Source organism: Microcebus murinus, chromosome 4, assembly GCF_040939455.1.
Source record: "Microcebus murinus isolate Inina chromosome 4, M.murinus_Inina_mat1.0, whole genome shotgun sequence".
NCBI classification, from domain to species: domain Eukaryota; kingdom Metazoa; phylum Chordata; class Mammalia; order Primates; family Cheirogaleidae; genus Microcebus; species Microcebus murinus.
The window spans coordinates 78,329,882-78,349,469 of NC_134107.1; the positions used below are offsets into that span (position 1 = coordinate 78,329,882).

Sequence of the window (19,588 nt, forward strand, 5' to 3'; positions counted from 1 at the left end):
AAGTTTTAGATATTGCAAGGAGAATTGCCAAAATGTGACACAGAGACACAAAGTGACCATATGCTCCTGGAAATATGGCGGTCCTGGCATACGTGCTTGAAGCAGGGATGCTACAAACCTTAAATTTGTAAAAACTGTGATAACTACAAAGTGCGGTAAAATGAAGCACAGTAAAACAAGGCATGCTTATATATGCTATTTTTCTTTCTATTAAAGAAAACAATGTTTATGCCATGTTCTAAGAGCTATATACTTTATCTTCAAAGTAAGTAAATACAGTATTTCCTTTCATACTAGCTAATTTTTTTCCATATCTGAGGAAGAAATCAGGGTTCCAAGAGGTTAAAAACTTACCCACTGTCAAAAAGATATATGGTATTCCTAATCTTAAGCCATCCTCCAACTTTAAGTCTTCTGATTCTTTTTGTAACCCTACAAATATCTCTTAAACATAACCATCTATTTATCATTAGGTAATTCAAGGCTGAAAAGGCCTTGGATAAAAACAAATCCCCTGACATAAATGGGGTAGCGGTGCTAAATGATGTAAGTGCTAGAATGATTTTAATGAACTTACACTTCTGTTATCTTTCCCTTTTTCCTCTTGCTGATCCTTAAAACATAGAATGTTAGAAGGGGAGGAAAATCCTTAAAAATCATACACTACATCCTCTACTATTAGAGATCATACAATAGAAATCTACAGGATAAAATGGAATCTTGCAAATCTTATAAATTAAAAAGGTGCCCCGCCTACCAGATTGGTAGAATTACAAAATCTTAAGGTAAAGAAGAATGTCAAACACTATCCAGGTTAGTGCTTCCCAAACAATATTTTATGGAAATCAAACATCCTAGAAGGCATTAATAGATATTTCATGAAAAGGAACCTTACCCAGTAAAACATGAATTTAGAAAGTATTATATTCTTTATCTCCCTCTTGAATATTTACAGTGTAAATTCACATATTAATGCTCCTGAAAGTCCTCCAGGAAAGAAACTAATTAAACTCACTGTTTCTCAAATTTCTTTGACTATGGAACTCTCTTTTCTCAAACAACTATTAACATCTTGTGAGACAATTTCCTCATTTTAAAAGATGGGCTAGACCCTAGAGATGTTCAGAAGTTATTTGTCATTTAGAACCACTTAATTACGGGACAGATATAGTTAGTGTGGATGATTAAAACAATAATAGCTTTAAGAAGAAGTGAGAAATAATAAGCTGATTATTTAACAAATAAATGCCAACACTTTAGAAGATTATTCAGTCTGATTGCATATTGAAATCCTGAGAGGTCCACTGTCCCCATAGCCTCACCACAGATTCAAAAACAAACTGTATACCTTATATTGCTCTTTCCAACGACTTCTAGAAGCTAAACTCTCTAGACGAGGCTGAACAAAGCGGTTATCCAAATAATGAAGAGATGTCAGCATATCTTGAGCGTATGACTTTTGCCTAGTGCCATCTGTCAGGAGATCAACGAAAACAAAAAAAAATCATTTTGTCCATATGAAACAGTTAAACAATTTAATACTTAAGGATCTTTTCCCACAGTTTTAGGAAGTTAATTGGTTGGTTGGAAGCATTTTAAATTGGGAAAAAAATTAATGAAGTAAAAAAATAATTCTACCAGAACATTAGCAAAGAAAATGGGGTAAAAGATTCTGTAGTTCTTATAAGTATCAAGCTTCAACATTATTTTCTGATAACAAAAAGAGCAAGATGAAAAAGGTTGCCAAATTATCTTTTATTCTCTTATACAAAACTGACATAGATTATTTATCCACTGAATTCCAAATAAAGCTCAAAGTTCTGAGTAGGCTTTCAAGGGCTCTCTGCACTTGGCTCCTTTTTACCGAAGTGATAACTCCTCATTTCAACAAGTCAGAATCCTGTTCTCTGGCTAGATCTCTTCTTCACTCCCCTCTGGCATGGTACACTCATTTCTACCTTCCTTATTTGGTTCATATTATATGCTCTATTTATACCTATCTGTCATAGTCTGTGAATTTAAGCTTTGTTTTTCTGCCTTCTTTGAAGTTTTCTTCAAGAATCTAGCTAATAAATTTATCATGTTTCTTTAAATCATTACAAATTAAACCACCTTACCATGGCTCACAAGGCCGTCTCTCCTCTTCCTATTCCTCTGAACTCATCTTTTCTCCATCTCCCATGTCTCACTGTACTCCAGCCATACACGCCTATTCTAGTTATTCTTGAACACACCAAACTTATTCTTTCCTAAGGGTCTTAGTACTTGCTGTACCCTCTGCTAGATTCACGTACTACCTCCTCTCTCATCTTATTTCATTCAGGTTTCTGTTTAAAAGTTACCTCTTGAGAGACCTTCTTTGACCAATTTAACATACAACATAGATATTACTTTTCCCTATCCTCTCCTTACCCTATTTTATTATTTTTTATAAGAACTAATCAGTAGTTGAAATCATACTATATTATGTTATATATTTATTTACTCATTTATTAGATTTTCAGTAATGTGAACGCAGGAATCTTACATGTCTTACATCATTGTCAAATCCCCAGCTCTAAATAATGCCTTGCCTATAGCGGGTATTCAATAAATATTTGTTCAATTACTCATGAATGAAATTTTGTCACTTAGGTAAGTACTCAAACACAACCTATTTATAGTCTATTAAATGCCATATTTTGTGCTAGATGTATGGGAAATGTATATATGTAGTTCTTCAAATACTCTGATATAGGAAGAAAGTAAAAATACATTTTCAATATGAAAAGTGTATATATATGAGTATCACCATACTTGGGATGATGGTGGCACAAATGAGAGAGTGATAAGTATTACTTGAGTGGGTCATAGAGAGCTTTCATAAATAGCTTTTTCTACTCACCTAGAAAATCTGGGGCAAAAAGGAATTCTAAGAAGAAATAGAATGGGTAAAGACACAAAAACATAAAACAGTATGTAAGTTTTAGTGGAATTCAAAGCATTTATAGAGGATGGTATGGCACATGGGTGTTGAGGCACCCTGCTGTTTTATGAGTATATGTCTTATATGCTCAAATTCACTGTGAACTAATAAACCTCTCATAAACTTACTTTCCATATTTTTCCAATAATAAACACTAATGAGCATTTTATATGAGTGGAGTATTGGTATAGTTAATCCTAGAGGGGGAACAATGGGAAGGATTTAAAAATGGTTCTCCTTGGTTTTATCTATATGGTTTTAAAAGTGAAACTGTTTAAAAATTATAAAAATAATAAAAATCAAACTTTTCCATTCACACTATTAACTTACCATACAATGTTCCCAGAAAAGATTCATCTAAAGCATTGATCAGAAGAGCCTTCACAACTCTTTCAAAGTGAGTATAGTGGTCACTAAACGAATCTGAAATAATTTTAAATACATATTAGAATCTAGTAGACAAAACAATTTCCTAAATACAATAGGTTCCTTTCCTCAATGCTAAGAAATTAAAACTATAAATAGCAGAAATAGCTTAGTCATCCTAATTTTAGAGCTGCCTCAGTGACTTGTTTAGTTACTGAATGAATCTCCATTTTCCAAATTTATTGGCTTCCAATTCAGTTTCTAGTTGTTATTTCAAATATTCAATTCTCAAACTCATTAAAGAAAAACTGTTCAGAGAGTATTAAGAGATATGTTATGAAAAAAATAAAAATCATCCCCTGTGCACCTAAGTTTAATTATAAACTTGACAATTAGAGCAAGACAGCCAGGAGGAGAACCTCCAAAGATAGATTTTTAATATGCCCTATTCTTTAAGACATATTACATAATGAAATTGTCCAGGAAACTGCTACCTGAATCCGAATCCCAATGGCTGTAAAAACTCTATTTCCCTTTCTGTTGCCCCATATTTAGAATTTTCTACATCAATTTAGAAAAATTGGATCTTCTCTTTTCCATACCATGTATATAAGCCTGTATTACCATTAACCCAGTATTGTAGATGAAATCATCTCTTGTGACAGACCACGATGTGGTAAGAGAGAAGACCCCTACTATTTCCATTATTTGGGGGTCAGGGTTTACTATGGCTGTGGAAATGTTCTGTATCAGACATGACCCCTTCCTTGATCCAAACCGTCACCATAGAATATGTGCCCTGATCTGGGTACCTGTGAAGACATATTAAGTGCAGCCTGAGTCTTTTAGCAAATATGGACGATGTCTGACAAGGAATTAAAGCAAAAGAAGACCTATCATTAGTAACCATGAGTGGATTTTGGCTTTCCTTCTAGTTGAAGTGAAAATAAAGATGGAAAAATCTTTTAACTTCTATTTTGGTTACGAAAAGGGTGATATAACTGTTTTGCAGACTTTAGGAGATATTTTAGTATGCACACTTTTCTAAGGAGACACCTATGGAAGTGCTAGTGACCAAAATTGAGTAGTAGTAATAAAAGTAAATGACAGATAATTTGTACTGGGGCCCTTAGACTTTAGTGGGCCTATGATTAATTAAAAATCACAAAAGAATTGTTCATGGCCATTAAACATAGTATTTTAAAAATCAGTAGGACATAAATGGAAAATGAAATAATATTTCAACAGAATTAAACTTTGACTAGTCTTTCATCAAATTGCCTGTAATAGAGTATTGGTACATAATTTTATTTGTGTGAAAATCCATCTAAACTCTATCTAGCACTTTCAAAAGTGTATTAAGGGGGAAGTGGTCTGGGAATATTAACAGATATGTTGAAAAAAAAAAACATCAAATTCATCTCCCATGCACCTAAGCTTAACTATAAACAAACTGCAAAAGAATTTTTTTTATCCCACTAAATTTATCAGTCTTCAATGAATGTGCTAATAATGCCCAATGTTACTCATCTGCTAAAGAGTTTTGGGAACTGCTTCTATTCCCAAGATCCTGATAGTGTTTCTTTTAGGATCAGGAGGAAAAACGGCAGAGATTACAATCATCTGGGGAGCTTTTTTCCTAACCACAGGATTGATTCCTCTCCTATCAATGTGTATCAGCATTTTCTCCAAAAAAGTCAGGAAGAAGTCCCCTATTTCGTTATGTTTGAGTAGGTTTGTGGGAAGTAGTGGGATTATGATCTGGGCATCTCAGATTGGAACAAAATAATAATAACATTACTAAGAAAGTATATGCCTGCATCATTCTACATATTCACATGCATTGCTTCATTTCTGACAACAAGCCTATAGGATACTATTATTACCCTAGGTTTATTTTTAGTTGAAGACACTGAAATACATAGAAGATGAAAAACTTTTCTAAGATCACACAGCTAGTAAGTGTTGGAACCAGGCCTAGAATCCAGGCAGTCTGACTCCAGATTTCATGTTCCTATCTCCTAGACAGATGTTGTTATGCATGGTAGTTAGATTTGATATTATACTTCAGAACACAGAATTTAGACTTGGATGGAAAATTGGAGAAAATAAAATTAAAATCTCTTATCTTAAAATTAACAAAAAAGCAACATTCTTAGTGACAAAAGGTGACAAAACTAGAAAGAGGTAGAACCAGGCTTATAGCTCAGACCTCTTCAAGATTGTTTTCAGTGCTTTAATCCCTGTATTAGATGAGCTTTTGGAAAATGTCCTAGGAATATTGTTTAAAACTTTCCCCCATATTCAAAAAATTGGAAAAAGGATAAAGAAAAAAATCAACAAAATTTGTGTTTATGCATAACAGATTTTCTCTTAGCTAATTTCCCCATATTCAATCATTTTCTGTTGATTTCCATGCATCATTTATCATATATTAATTTCTCATATATGCTTGAATTTTGTTTCAGCACCATCTATCCTTCATACTAATCTGGCTGTCATTCTCATTCCAGTACTGCACTGTTTTACTTATTGCAATTTTATAACTTTTTATATCTGGTAGGGAAAACGCTTCCAATTTACTGTTTTTAAAATTTATTCTCATATATTTGCTCTTCAGGATTGTTTTGCAAATTTTAAACAAAAAACTAGTTTAAGAAGAAATAACTTATTGTACTATGAGTATTACCTTTTAGAAACATGCTTGTCTCTCCATGTATCCATGTTTTCTATTTCACAGTAAAGTTTATTTTTGTATCTATAAAATCATGCTTTTATTTTTAAGATTAGGCCCAGGAACTTTATTTTGGTTGCCAGTGTAGACAGAATTTTCCTTGGTTAATATAACCTAAATAATTATTGATAGTATATGAAAAAACCATGGAGTTTCACATATTTATTGTGAATCTGGTCATTTTTCTGAGATATTTACTAATTTTGAAATAGATTCTCTTGGATATTTGTGGTAGATGAGCTTCCTGGGACACTGAGCTGGAGATGGCACTGTCTCTACTTTCTTCCCCAACCTCAACGAGGCTATGATCTTGCTAGTGCTAAGCTTATTTCAAGAACCAAGAGAATGTTTATAAAAATTCCCTTAGCTAGAAGCATATAGATTGCTGATGTACTTTCTTCTGGAATGGAGGTATAAGCCCACTAAAAAAGACACAGAGTCAGAATAAGAAATTGACTGCTTTTCTACTTTTACATATCCCACCTCTCTGCATCCATAGAGAAAAAAGAACATGAGAAAAGCTATTGAAATATACACTACCATCTACTTCTGCCCTCAAAATATTCATATTCCATCTCTTAACTTCTATATCCTTAAATGAGTCAGAAACTCATAGTTTATACGCATACAAATGTATATTGTATTCAAATAATGTCTTTTTCAATATTTATATTTCTTGCTAGCTTTTATGTCTTATTTCATTGTTTAAAGCATCTAGAACCAAGTAGGTAGGAAATATTTTTGTCTTGTTCATCATTTTAAAGAGAATATATCTAGTGCTTCATTATAAATATGATGTTGGTTCATGGTTTAAAATATTGTCATGTAAAGGATCTATGCTCCTAGTGCTAATATTTTAATACCTGATTTTTTTTAAAAAATCAAGTATGGATATTGAATGTTATCAAAATGCCTTTTTAGAAGTTCAAAAAGTTATGATTTTTTTTCTCTTTTGATACATTACTACAACATACTAATATGGCTCGTAATATTAAACCATTTTCATGGTGCTAAAGAGAATGATTAGAGGCATTTTTCTTTATTCTTGTAATTAAAATAGTTCCTTCATATGTCTACTTGCGAAATTATTTTCATCAATCTATTGGGAATGTGAACCTCTTTAATCTGCATAAACAGAGGTGTTGAGTATTATGAAAATAACTCTCCTGAGTTATTTGCCCGATTGAGCGAATATTCAAATAGAATTTTTTTCCATTATACCTCTGAATTCACATTTTCTTGTTTTTCCATCCAAAAATATGGTATGAATTTTGTTATATTCAAATCTTCTTTTACATATCTCACTAGAGTTATAAAGCTTTCTTCCTTTAGATTTCCATTTGTTCTGTATTTTTGTCCTCTCCCCCAATTTGTGAAATAGGGTCTTCATTTCTAGTCCTTTATATATTACCCTTTCCTTTAGAACTGTTTTTTTTTTCTTCTCTACACTAGAACTTCTCAGATATATCCTATATATCATTGATGAGATTTTCTGTACTGTTAATTCTACTGTCTACTCCTTTCAATATAGATTTTATTTCTGACATTACATTTTTAATTTTCTGGAAATTCTTCCTTTATCTGAGCTTCCTTTCACCTCAAATTGTTCTCTCCTTCTAACTTCTAACTTTTTTTTCATAAATTGCAAAGCAAATGCTTTATACAATTTTCTTCTGTTTTTTTTTTTAATGAAACATCTTTCACAGGCATTTTCTTTCTCTGAGTCTACCTTTACTTTATGCTGCAATATGATTTCACTGGTACTTTTTACTTATCCTATTATAGAACAAGGGGGAAAGTTCTAGGATTTAATATTTAACATGAATAGTTGTTTGTTCTTAGGCCCACTCTTTGTTGTACTGGCAGAATGATTCTCTTTAATTGTAGGTGGAGACTAATTTGATGTCCACTTAGTTTTAATTTTCAGTATTCTAGCAAGGCACTAGTAAACTAAAATGTATTCTACTCTTATCTCTACTGCTTGATTCTGTCAGTCTGAACATATAATAGAGTGCTAGATAAATAATATAATCTTTAGTATCCACAAATCTGAAGGTTTTTCCTATCTTTCTACCTGTGTATAATGTTTTTATGTACTATATAGATCTGATGTGCAATGGACTACGGCTTATCTATTCCTTTACTTTTTGCCATATCTTTTCTGGCAGTTGTAGTTTCAGAATATAAAGAGATAATAGGGATTGATGAGTAGGGAAAGAGACTAGGACTCTTCAACTGCTTCAACCATGTAGTAAGAAGGGAACAACTCCGTTTGAGGTGGTGTATATGCATCTCTCAGAGCTAAATGGCAGATAGTGAGGAAATTACAAACATCTTCCTACAGGTAGAAGTGCTCACTTCAAAAAGGCAACAGTGCACAGACCACTAGTTGTGATTCTCAACTGAGTACTGAATTTGGAGTTAGAAGATGTTTCTCCCAAATTCTGATCATATGTTGAAAACATATGGTTGTCAGTGTTGTTATAGATGTTAGCAGGAGAATGAATCTGGAAATAACTAGCCTAATCACAACTTAACCCAGGCCATACAGTGATGTTCATTATTCATCATAAAGGTTGTTGCTTTAATGAGAAAATAAATTTTGATTTTCAAATGTACAAATTAGTTAACAGCAATTTTTAGAACATAATCTGTTGGCAAATCAAAAATTGCCTATATTAAATGTTATTTATTACATTCAATGACATAAAATTGATGAGTATTATAATAAAAACATTAACTAAATCATAAGTTATCACTCTAAAATATGTGATTTTTTTCCCTCAAATTTTTTTAAAAATCTGGTTATGTCCAGCATTTCTCTGAGTCTTGAACTATAAAACTCAGGAGTCACCAGCCAATATGCTTATCTTAATCATCCGCTCAATGAGTAACAAGTTCCTATAATGAGTTGCAAACTCTAATGTGTACTAGGAATACAAAGAAAAAGGAAGTTGGTTAACCATTCAGTTTTTGTTGTTGTTGTTTATTTGGGAAGTGAGAATATCCACTTGGCTTATTTTATTGAGATTTACTTTTTTATTTCTTTTTTAATCTGCTTCACTGGGAGAGATTTACTTTTTTATGTACCATAAAATTCACTCTTTGGTGTACAGTTCCATGACCAATGTATAAAATTATGTAACCACCACCACAAGGGTTGTATCACTACCCAAAACATCTTACTGCTACCTCTTAATTATCCAGCTTTGTATACATATTAAGTCTCTGAGATATTCAAAAGATACTCTGATAAAGATGTTCGATAAGATAACAAAAATAGGGGGTTATGCTCAGGAAAAATGTTGGCTAGAGATAAAAGTTTGGGAATTTCTGCTTACAGACTTGAGTTGCCCAAATCCACAAGCAAAGTGAAGGTAGTTGAGGATGGAATTCTTGGAAACATCAAAATTTTCATGGTAAATGGAAGAAGAGGAAAGCAATATTATGAAAGGGAAGGCAGGAAAGAGTGGTACCACAGAAGCTAAAAGAAGAGCATTCTGAAAGTGACAATGGTCAATGGTAGCAAGAGACAGAGCAATACCCAGTTTATGTACGAGCTGAAGAGTATTTTGGCAACTAGAAGGATATCAATAATTTTAGCAAGAGCAATTTCACTGGATGGATGATGGATGCACAAGCCTGAGTACAGTGCTTTGTAGAGTTACTGGGAAACTGGAACAAAAAGATTCAGAACAGTAGCTAACAAAACATGCCAACTCAAGGAAGGAAAGGCATGAACATGCTTACTAGTTGAGGAAAGACACCTTGTAAGGATAAAACCATTGAAAATAAAGAGAACTGAGTGGATGATAAAACCAGGAGAAATTGTTAGTAAGAACACACAAGATAAAATAAATTGTATACAAAATGAGACACATTTTCTCCTGAGGCAGAGATGCTCAGTATTAAAAATAAGCCTAGAGCTCCTTAATATTTACCCAAATGAGTTGAAAACTTATGTCTGTAGAAAAACCTGCACACAAATGTTTATAGAAGCTTTATTCATAATTGCTAAAATGTGGAAACAACCAAGTCTTTCAACAGGTGAATGGACAAACAAAATGTATGGTACATACATACATGAGATACTATTCAATGATAAAAAAAATACTCTATCAAGCCACATGCAGACATGGAGAAAACCTAAATGCATCTTGGTAAGCGAAAGAAGCCAATCTGAAAAGTTACAAGCTGTGTGATTTTTGACTATGAGACATTCTGGCAAAGGCAAAACTACAGGGACAGTAAAAAGATCAGTGGTTGCCAAAGGGTCAGGGTGAGGAAGGAAGGTAGGATGAGTAGAGAGTGCACAGGGAATTTTTAGAACAGTAAAACTATTCTGTATGATAATGTAATGATGGTTACTGTCATTATACATTTGTCAAAACCAATGAAAGGTACAACATAAAGAGTGAGCCCTAATGTGAACTATGAACTACAGTGAATAATAATGTTATCGATTTTGGCTCATCAGTTGTAACAGAGGTACCAAATTAATGCAAGAGGTTAATAGGGGAAACTGTAAGGGAGTATATGTGAACTCTCTGTAATTTCCACTTAATATTTCTGTAAATTTGAAATCTTCTTTAAAAAAAAATAACAGTAAACATGATATAGGGTAGAGAAGGAAGTTGAAGTCGTTGCCATGTGCTAGACTTTCATTTCCATTTAGCACTTCGCTACCAGCGTCGACTATAGTCGATAGCACACAGTAACTTTAGCCAATGGCCGTGATATGACTTTTCTAATTTTTCATTTATCAAAATAAAATTATGAACATTTAAAAATAATGTAATGAAAACATATATGTATATGTTACCTATTCTGATTTACATTACAAGTAAAGCTGCCTATAAAGTAAAACAAGCTTTCAGTGCTTTAAAGCTTTCCTCATCACACAAGAGCAAAACGGATTCGTTGGCAATGCACAGCACCAACTATCGTGTGGACTGTGAGCGCCAGTTGTGGGCAAGATTTTGTGGCCGATGAGTGCTGTAATGAAGGGGTTAGTTAGCAGGAGTGGGTATTTCTCAGCAAATGTTCTATCACATTCTAGATATCCCTATCCAGAATGATAGGATATTTCCTAATTAAGTGTCCCTATCATTCAAATATCCAGGTGAACCAGTGCCTAGTGATATAAGGAAAAGTAATTAATTTACAGTATGTAGATACCTATAACTGGCATCTCTGTAACTGCTAAATTTCTTGAAATTCATACCTCAATCTATCTTTTTAATATAAATCATGAGATCTAAATCACAGCATGTTACACTTAATTTTAGTAAATATAACCTTTTCTAATATTTGGAAAGAAGGGATTCTTGAAGACAAAAATTAAAAATGTATCCATCCAAAAGCCTGTTTCCACCAGTTATAAAAATATCAGAGTTGTAAAAATAATCTTTGAAATTATGTACAATTATAGGAATCAGAATAACAATACACATTTAAATATATCCTAAATTTTCAGGTCCTATTATTTATATACTCATTAATTATATGAAATATAAGGATTCTAACTTCCTATTTCTGATGAGTTTCACTGTTTCAGTGAAGCTTCTAAGTGCCTGATAAAACCAGTGGTTCTGAAAGTGTTTGTCTGCAGACCTCTGGGAGTCCCCAAGTCCATTTAAGCTGATCTGTATGTCAAGGCAAAACAACACTAAGATATTATTTACTTGCTCTTTTCACTATGTTGACATTTTCACTGACAGTGCAAAAGCAACAATAGGTAAAACAGTTGGCCCCTTAACATGAATCATGGCAGTAGTACCAAACAACTAGCAATCATTGTAGTCATCACTGCTATGCACACACAATAAAAAAGCCACTTTCATTTAAAACTGTCTTTGTTGAAGTAGCAAAAATTATTAATTTTATTAAATCTTGTATTTCAAGTACATATCTTTTTAGTACTCTATGGGATGAAATGGGAAGTGTAACTTATACTGCATACCAAAGTACAATGGCTGTTTTGAGGAAAAGCACTGTGGGACTGTTTGAGTTGGGGCAAAGCCTGATTTATCCTGAATCACCATTTTTATTTGAAGGAAAGACTGACAAACTCTAGTTATTCAGACATGGGCATTTGTCAGACACCTCCTCAAAAAAGAACAAAGTGGGCCCGTCACTTCGAGGAGAATAACTATAATATTTGTTGCCAAAGATAACAACCAAGTTTTAAATTAGAAATTGGAATTTTGCAAAAATTATATACCCTATTGTAAACTTGACAACTCGTTTATACTGTAAAGATATTCTGATGAGATTGGTATTGATATTAATGAATGTGATTTTTAAAAATTTATACAATGAAATGTGTCCACATTTAGAGAATCTGCATAACCCAGTGAACCAATATTTTCCAAATGACCAATGCATTATATCACAAAATCATACATGGGTAAAAGATCCATTCAAACTGCAAGACAGACTAATGGAGTTGTAATGTGAATACTAAAAGTTAATTTATATGGTTTCAGATTGCATCTTACAACTAAACTTTATTAAAGTATCACTTGCCAAATTTTGGTAGATTATCAAATGAGAATATCCACAATTATTTTGAAAATACTATTAAAAATACTTCTCCCTTTTCCAGATACCTATCTGGGTGAAGCAAAATTGTTTTCACACACGTCAACCAAAACAACATGTCACAACAGACTGACTGCAAAAGCAGATATAAGAATCCAGCTGGTTTCTATTAAGCTAAATATTAAAGATGTGCAGGAATGTAAAATAATTCCATTCTTTTCATTTTGGGGGAAAATGTTATTTTTCATAAAAATATGTTATTTACATTAATGTAATTAGTTTACTAATGTTATTTTAAATTAATTAATAAATATATCTTAAATTTCTCAGTTTTGATTTCTACAATGGTAAATATTGATAGACATAACCCACAAAAATAAAGGCTTGTTGGGATCAATAATTTTTATGAGTATAAAGGGTTTCTGAGATTACTAGAATAAAGTAGTAAGCTGATAAATGAAAGTTATCTGAAAACAAAACCTTATTTCCTAATTAATGATTTAGAACATGATATTAAAAAGCTGACTTGATACTGGATATAATATCATCATAAGAGCAAGTGATAAAACATTTTCTTGATATTTAACTTACAAAGAGAATTCTGTTTTACTAATTTCAGCTGTGATGTAGTTAACTTTTCTCCTCGTTGGTTTTTATTCTCTTCATCACCCTCCTCATCTTGCACTACAAAGTCATCAATAATATAATCATCTCCATCTTCATCATATTCATAATCCTCCTCCTCCTCCTCTTCCTCATCATCATCATCATCATCATCATCTTCATCACTGCTTGGGCAGGATTCCTTTTCAGAGTCCTAATTAAATTAAAATAAATGCTTCAGTAAATTGTGCCTCTAGAATGGTCAGTATGGATATAAAATTAAAAGATTAAATCTGAAAGCAAAAAAATGATCCATAAAAATTACCTTTATTATTTTAAGGTTAAAAATAAAGAATTGTGTTATGTTAAATATTGAACTTTTGAAATTAGGGAGAAGATAATATACCTTGGTTAAGTGATGTAAAATATTTAAAATGGACATTAAGATTAATTAAAATTAGTTAAAATAGGAAAGACCATACAAAACAAATAGTCTTTCAATTTTAAAAAAGAGTGATGGACTGAGGCTTATGATAAAACAATGTATTAGATACAATAGTGTATTAGATACAATAGTGTAATCAAACATATTCAAGGATACTTGATTTAAAAATAGTATTATTGAGAACTGGAACAGATTCAGCACTTTGATTTTTATAAAAATTAAATAATTAAAAATTTAAAAACAATAACAAAACCAACAAAATATAACACACCTCAAAATCTCTACCACTATTGCGTCTCTGACGAGATCTTTGTTTTGAGAGTTCTTTCAGCTTCTGAAGTTGTTCTCGCTTTCGTGCAGCTAATGTCTTCTCGGGGTTTTTTCCCTCCATTTCCACTGAAGAACATTCATCTTCAACCACTCTACGTGGACGTTTAACACCTACTTTTCTAACTAGGATATCACTGTCATCACTCTCATCGCTGTCATACATCACAGAGGATATCCTTTTTCTTTTCCCTCGCTTGATGTGTTCTTCTTCTAAATCCTCCTCTATTATTTGTCCAGCGTGTTTATTGAGATCATTATCCTCTTGACTTGGATGTTTTTCCTGATCTGGTAAATCAATACTCCTATGTTTGGTTTTGCTCATTTCTTCTTCATATGTTGAACTGTTGTCAGTGTTAATGAGATGCTTACTGTTGTTTCCTTCACTTTCAACTTTACTTAATTTAAGCTTTCTTTTATCTTCTGCTGTTTTATTGCTATCAAGCCCCTTGTTACTATCAAGCTCTTCATCATTATCAAAACTTTCATTATTATCAACACTTTCATCACTATCAAGCTCTTCATCACTATCAAGTTCTTCATCACTATCAAGATCTTCATCACTATCAAATAATTGTGAGATACTATTTCTTTTAGTTCGCCTCCAATCAACTCGAGATTTCTGCTCAGGCACTTGAGCTTTAGAATTTTTCCTTGTTTCATGTCTTCTAACATGTACCATTTTCACTTAAGCTTCTACAAAATAAAGTTATTAGGAATATAACAAATGATAACCAAATTACAGCAATGAATGCATTTATGGTACAAATTATATTTATTTGGCTTTATTAAATGGTCCACAAGGGCAAAAGTCACATGAAATATCTGAGTGAAGATGTTAGAATAGTAATTCAACAAATAATTTACTGAACATCTATGAAATAATTATATGAACATCTACTCTGAATTGTGCTATATGTTGTGCTGAAATACACAGAAAGAAAAATCATGATCCTGTTCTTCAAAAGATTATTATCTATGTATAGAATTAAAATATATAAACATATAATAATTAAGAAAAATTTAGGATATTATTCATTTAGTATCAAATGAGTGATAAAAATAAGCGTGATCGATGTGTAAAGATGTAGGAAGATCAGTAGGGCAAGTACTTCACTGAAGATTATCTTGAACAGATGTGCTCTGATATAATTCTGAAGGATTGGTTATATTTGAACAGAAAGAATGAAAGAAAAGGGGTTTTGGAAAGGCAAAAATGGTAAGGGTCGAAACTTTGGCACTGAGAAAGAATATGGTATGTTCAGTAAATGAGTGTAAATAAAAATGTATGAAAAAAAATTTTATGTTGGAAAAAAGGAGACAAGGATGGAAAATTAGGATTGGATTACTAGGATGATGCATGCATCTTGGAGGTAAAGAAGAATTCTGTACAGAGAAATGACATGAATTATAAAGGATCAATTGATTTACATAAAGAGATTTATAAAGTAGTAAGAGACAGAAAAAAGATAGCAGTGAAAAATTGAAAGATAACCTGTCCACCAAGATTGTAGCTTTTTTCTATGCCCTAGTAAAATGGCAATTGCTTTACCCTCAAAGTTAAAGATACAATATAATCCAATTGGAAACTTACTAACAATCCAATAATGTATTCAGGTGAAAAAACAAAAGTGTCATGGTAAAGCAGAGCATGGCATTGGGAAGAAAAACAAAAGCTGTCGGTTTCTGATTTAAAAAATGGTGAATTCCATTAAAATCATCACAAGCATATAGTAAGGGAACAATTACTGACAGATAAGATAACTAGAAAACCAGTAACGCATATATACTTCTGTGGTTGCTAAGGGATAGAAATATGATCACAATGTAAGGAGACTGACCTCATAATACATGTGTAAGAACTTATATATTCAACTGAGTGCTATCCCCTTCAAAGAAATCACCTCATAAGGCTGATTATTCCAATCCTTCCACCATAGCACAGAATATTCCTGGAGTTTTTCTATAAACCATGGTATGAAAAAAAAAAAAAAAAACCTAAAAATACGAAAATAATCACATTTCATTTTTTTACCCCAAAGGGTAGCTTCAACATCCACTTCATTCACTTGTCTCAGTTATAAAGGATTGTTAACAGCTTCCAAAAATGAAGTCCAACTTCACAAGATGAAAATTACCTGTCATTAAAAATATTCAAAAAATGTGCTATAAATTCTGAAAGTAATTCCAAAAATGCAAAGCCAAAAATTTTTTGAGCAACGGCAGTATTACTGGACCAAGTTTATAGCTTTCCAAGATGATTACTTTTTTCTTAGGGTGGGGACAGAGAGGATACCACTCATTTGATTGTACAAATTCTGGAAGGTTTACAAGGCAACGAGACTGCCTCTATAATGGTAACACCTCATATAAAATCAGAATAGGAGTGCTAAGATTATACATCAGATATTATTTTTATAGTGTAGGCTGAAGTATAACCTTATGACAGTAAGTGTTAAAAGATATAATCAGTATTGGAATAGCAATCTAACAAATCCTAGCTAATAGACTAAACTTGTTATTTGAAACTATACTTGGGTTGCATCTTATTAAAAAAGGCTTTTATTAAAATCAGCCAAGATGAAAATCACATGTGGTCAGAATTACCCTTTTTAAAAATCCCTACACTACTCTTCAAAGAATGGTTTTGTATATACTATACTGCTTGTCCACCAGTTTCTCTTCCAGGTTTTAGATAGATTACTGTTTCTTTGGTTAAGCACCAGATAAACTAGGTAGCTTAGATTTTGAAGCTATGTAGTACAAAGAAGTATTTTTAAACATATATAAATTTGTATAAACTGTGCATATGTGCATGTGCATTACACTGTAGTGAGAAAGTAAAGCTTTCTAGTAAACCTGCTTGAATTGGGATAAATAATGAAAAAAATTATGTAAAAAATGACAAATATGGTTGCAGCAGATACACTAAAGCAAATATGGGAAGAAACATTAAAGTGAAAGATGATTTTATTAGTACCCAAAAGCAGATTCATATACACTAGATGATTATCTTACAAAACTATAACATGCCCAAAAGACATTTATTATTTAAATAGGTGATTCCTATGACAATGGTAGAAAACATTAAGAATGTCACACTACTAAAAAGACCCATGACTACAAACAGTTAAAGTATAAAAGAAACCCCTTATAATTTTTCAGTACATTTTCATATTTATTTTTAAATTCTGACAATGATCCTAGGAGAAAGATACTATCTATCTTTATTTGTAAATATCAAAGCCAAGGACATAGAGTTTAAATGACTTACCGAAGATCCCACAGCTTGCTAGTGACAGAGCAGGGATTAGAAACCAGGTCTCCTGATTCCCGGTCCAGTGCTACACAATAACTGCTGCCAATATCATATTTGTACAAAGTAGTAAAAATTAAGCCTTTCAAAAGTCATTATTTTATCTCTCATTCATGCTAAATTTTAGTTCCAGAAAACAACCATTAAAATGGTTTAGAGTTTACAAACATGCTTTTTTTATTATGTAACTAAATTTTGGTGCACATGAGTTAGGCCAGAAACTTCTGGAAATTATTTTTCCACTAGGCAAGAAAAGAATGTTCAAAAGAGATGAAAATTTGCAGACTTCCCCCTACCATCTTATTGATGACACGGATCACAAAATTTAAGGTAGTCCCCAATGAGCCCAAAAGTAAAAATATCAAAGAAAGGTAGTCTGATTAGAAAAATACTTATTTTGGGAAACTACAGAATTTGAATGTTTGAGGAGGCACATTGTATTTAAATAAAATAAATCAAGTTTCATTTGGCCAAGTACCAAATTGCTAGAGTTTTTACTATATTTCAAAATTGCCACTTATATAAATAAGGTCAAAAATTCTGTTACTAAAAAAAAGATAATTTGAATATGGTTGGCTCCTCTTTTTAAATTGTGGATATCTTTATTACATTAGCTGGGGAGGGAAGAATGCTGACAGAGAGAAAAGGTGGGTTAACCTGGGAAGAGAAATGAAAAGGAAAAGCTAGTCTGATGGGTAATACATCTCTTGATCTTTAGAATTCACTCAAAAAAGAATCCATGCAAATGGATGTAACTTCGGTATATGCTGAATATACACTCAATTTCCTAAAATGAGAATTTTATCAAGCTTCTGTAATGATACCTTACCTTTAGGAAAGAGAAAAACAAAGAGACTCCAAACAGAAAGCATTAAATAAGTGAATGAAGAAGATCAATACTATCACATCTTTGTGCTTCATGGTTAATATTCATTTAAGACGCACATACATAGCTATGCTGTCTGCCAAAGAATTTAAATTAATAGCAATAATCCATGTTGCTTGTGTTCTTTCTCTAACACAGTAACTTTACACCTAAAAGAAGGTACTTTGATGATGCCATTTGAATTTCCTATCTGAAGAAATATTCTTTCTTCTAGACTTTGAAGTTAATTCATACCCAAGAAAAGATTCATTCTAGAAATCACCTACATGCTGTATAAGCAATGCAGGTGGTAGTTTACACTTTTAAGATTTGAGAGGCAGTGGAAGCCCCAGGCCATTATTTGAAATTCCACCAGAAGGGATGCAAAACCATTACCCCTCCTTGATGTTTTCTTTTATATGGCAGTTTAGAGAGGAAACATTAATAAACCAAAGAAATAGTTATTGAGTATCTACCAAAATGCCAGGGCATGCTCAGAGATGGGTGTTCCTAGATGAAATAAACAGGGTCTCTGCTCCCAAGGAGCTCACAATCTGATGAAATTACTAGGGACAGCCAAAACAAGCCAGCATAATACACGATTTGAAGGCCATAGTATATAAGTCTGATTAAGTTATCATATTGCTGTAATTAAATTTACCATAGTCCTTCTATTGCCTGGAAAAAAGGACAGCACAACAGGGAGATAAGAAACATAAAGAGAGGAAAGCCAGTCTCCTCCACTTAGAATCATGGTCCAATACTCCACAATTTCGCAAAGTGATTCCTGCCAGGCTGGCATCTGAGATAACTATATTATTCATTAAAATACGTAATAATGAAGGCGGTTCGCCCAATCCAGCAGGGATGAGTGGCAGACGGAGGAACAGATCCTCTTGGGGGTTAACACCCGAGAGGGTGATTTTCGTGATTACAAACCTGGCTCTTTGGCGGGACGCAGGCACCTAGCGCAGCCCGCCCGCCCACGGGCCCGTCACTCTGCCTCCAGAAGGGAGGGGCACCGTAGCCAGGAAACCGGACCCTCAGACAGAGCTTCGCGATGACGCGCACAGGATAACAGAACCCCCACCAGACCCCAAAAGAGCTCTGCACGCAGAAAACAAACGAGGGTCTGGAAAGGCCAGAAACCTAAGGAATCACCGACCAATCTCCCGCATCAGTTCCAAGCACCTCGAGATGGCGGAAATAACAGGCACCGCGCCCACTGCAGCTCAGCCGAGGAGGAGGCTAGCAGAGGAAAGGGCTGAGGGGCACCGTCCGGTCCACCCAGAGAGCTCCCGCCGGAATTTTTCTCTTGGCCCGCCAGGAGGCGCGGCTTTCCCCGCCTCTCTAATAAACCATTAGCGGCCGGAGAAAGAGCGAGTTCCCGCCGGGAGCGGGCCCCGCACCGCCCTCGCGCTCTC

The 19,588-nt window shown here is 33.3% G+C and overlaps 1 protein-coding gene across 12 annotated transcripts in view; it reads right to left on the reverse strand.

Moving 5' to 3' along the window:
- Positions 1–19,588, reverse strand: part of CCDC82 (coiled-coil domain containing 82) — a 37,005-nt gene that overhangs the window by 17,326 nt on the left and 91 nt on the right. For 2 of the 12 annotated variants that reach the window (XM_076002454.1, XM_076002461.1), the window contains exons 2-7: positions 17,258–17,338; positions 16,019–16,121; positions 13,928–14,679; positions 13,200–13,425; positions 3,296–3,388; positions 1,349–1,473 (exon numbers count right to left, since the gene is read on the reverse strand). In XM_076002454.1, coding sequence (XP_075858569.1) covers positions 1,349–1,473; positions 3,296–3,388; positions 13,200–13,425; positions 13,928–14,665 — 1,182 coding nt within the window. In that variant the 5' untranslated portion in view covers positions 14,666–14,679; positions 16,019–16,121; positions 17,258–17,338. The other 10 variants (XM_076002458.1, XM_076002455.1, XM_076002456.1 and 7 more) reach the window with 10 other exon arrangements.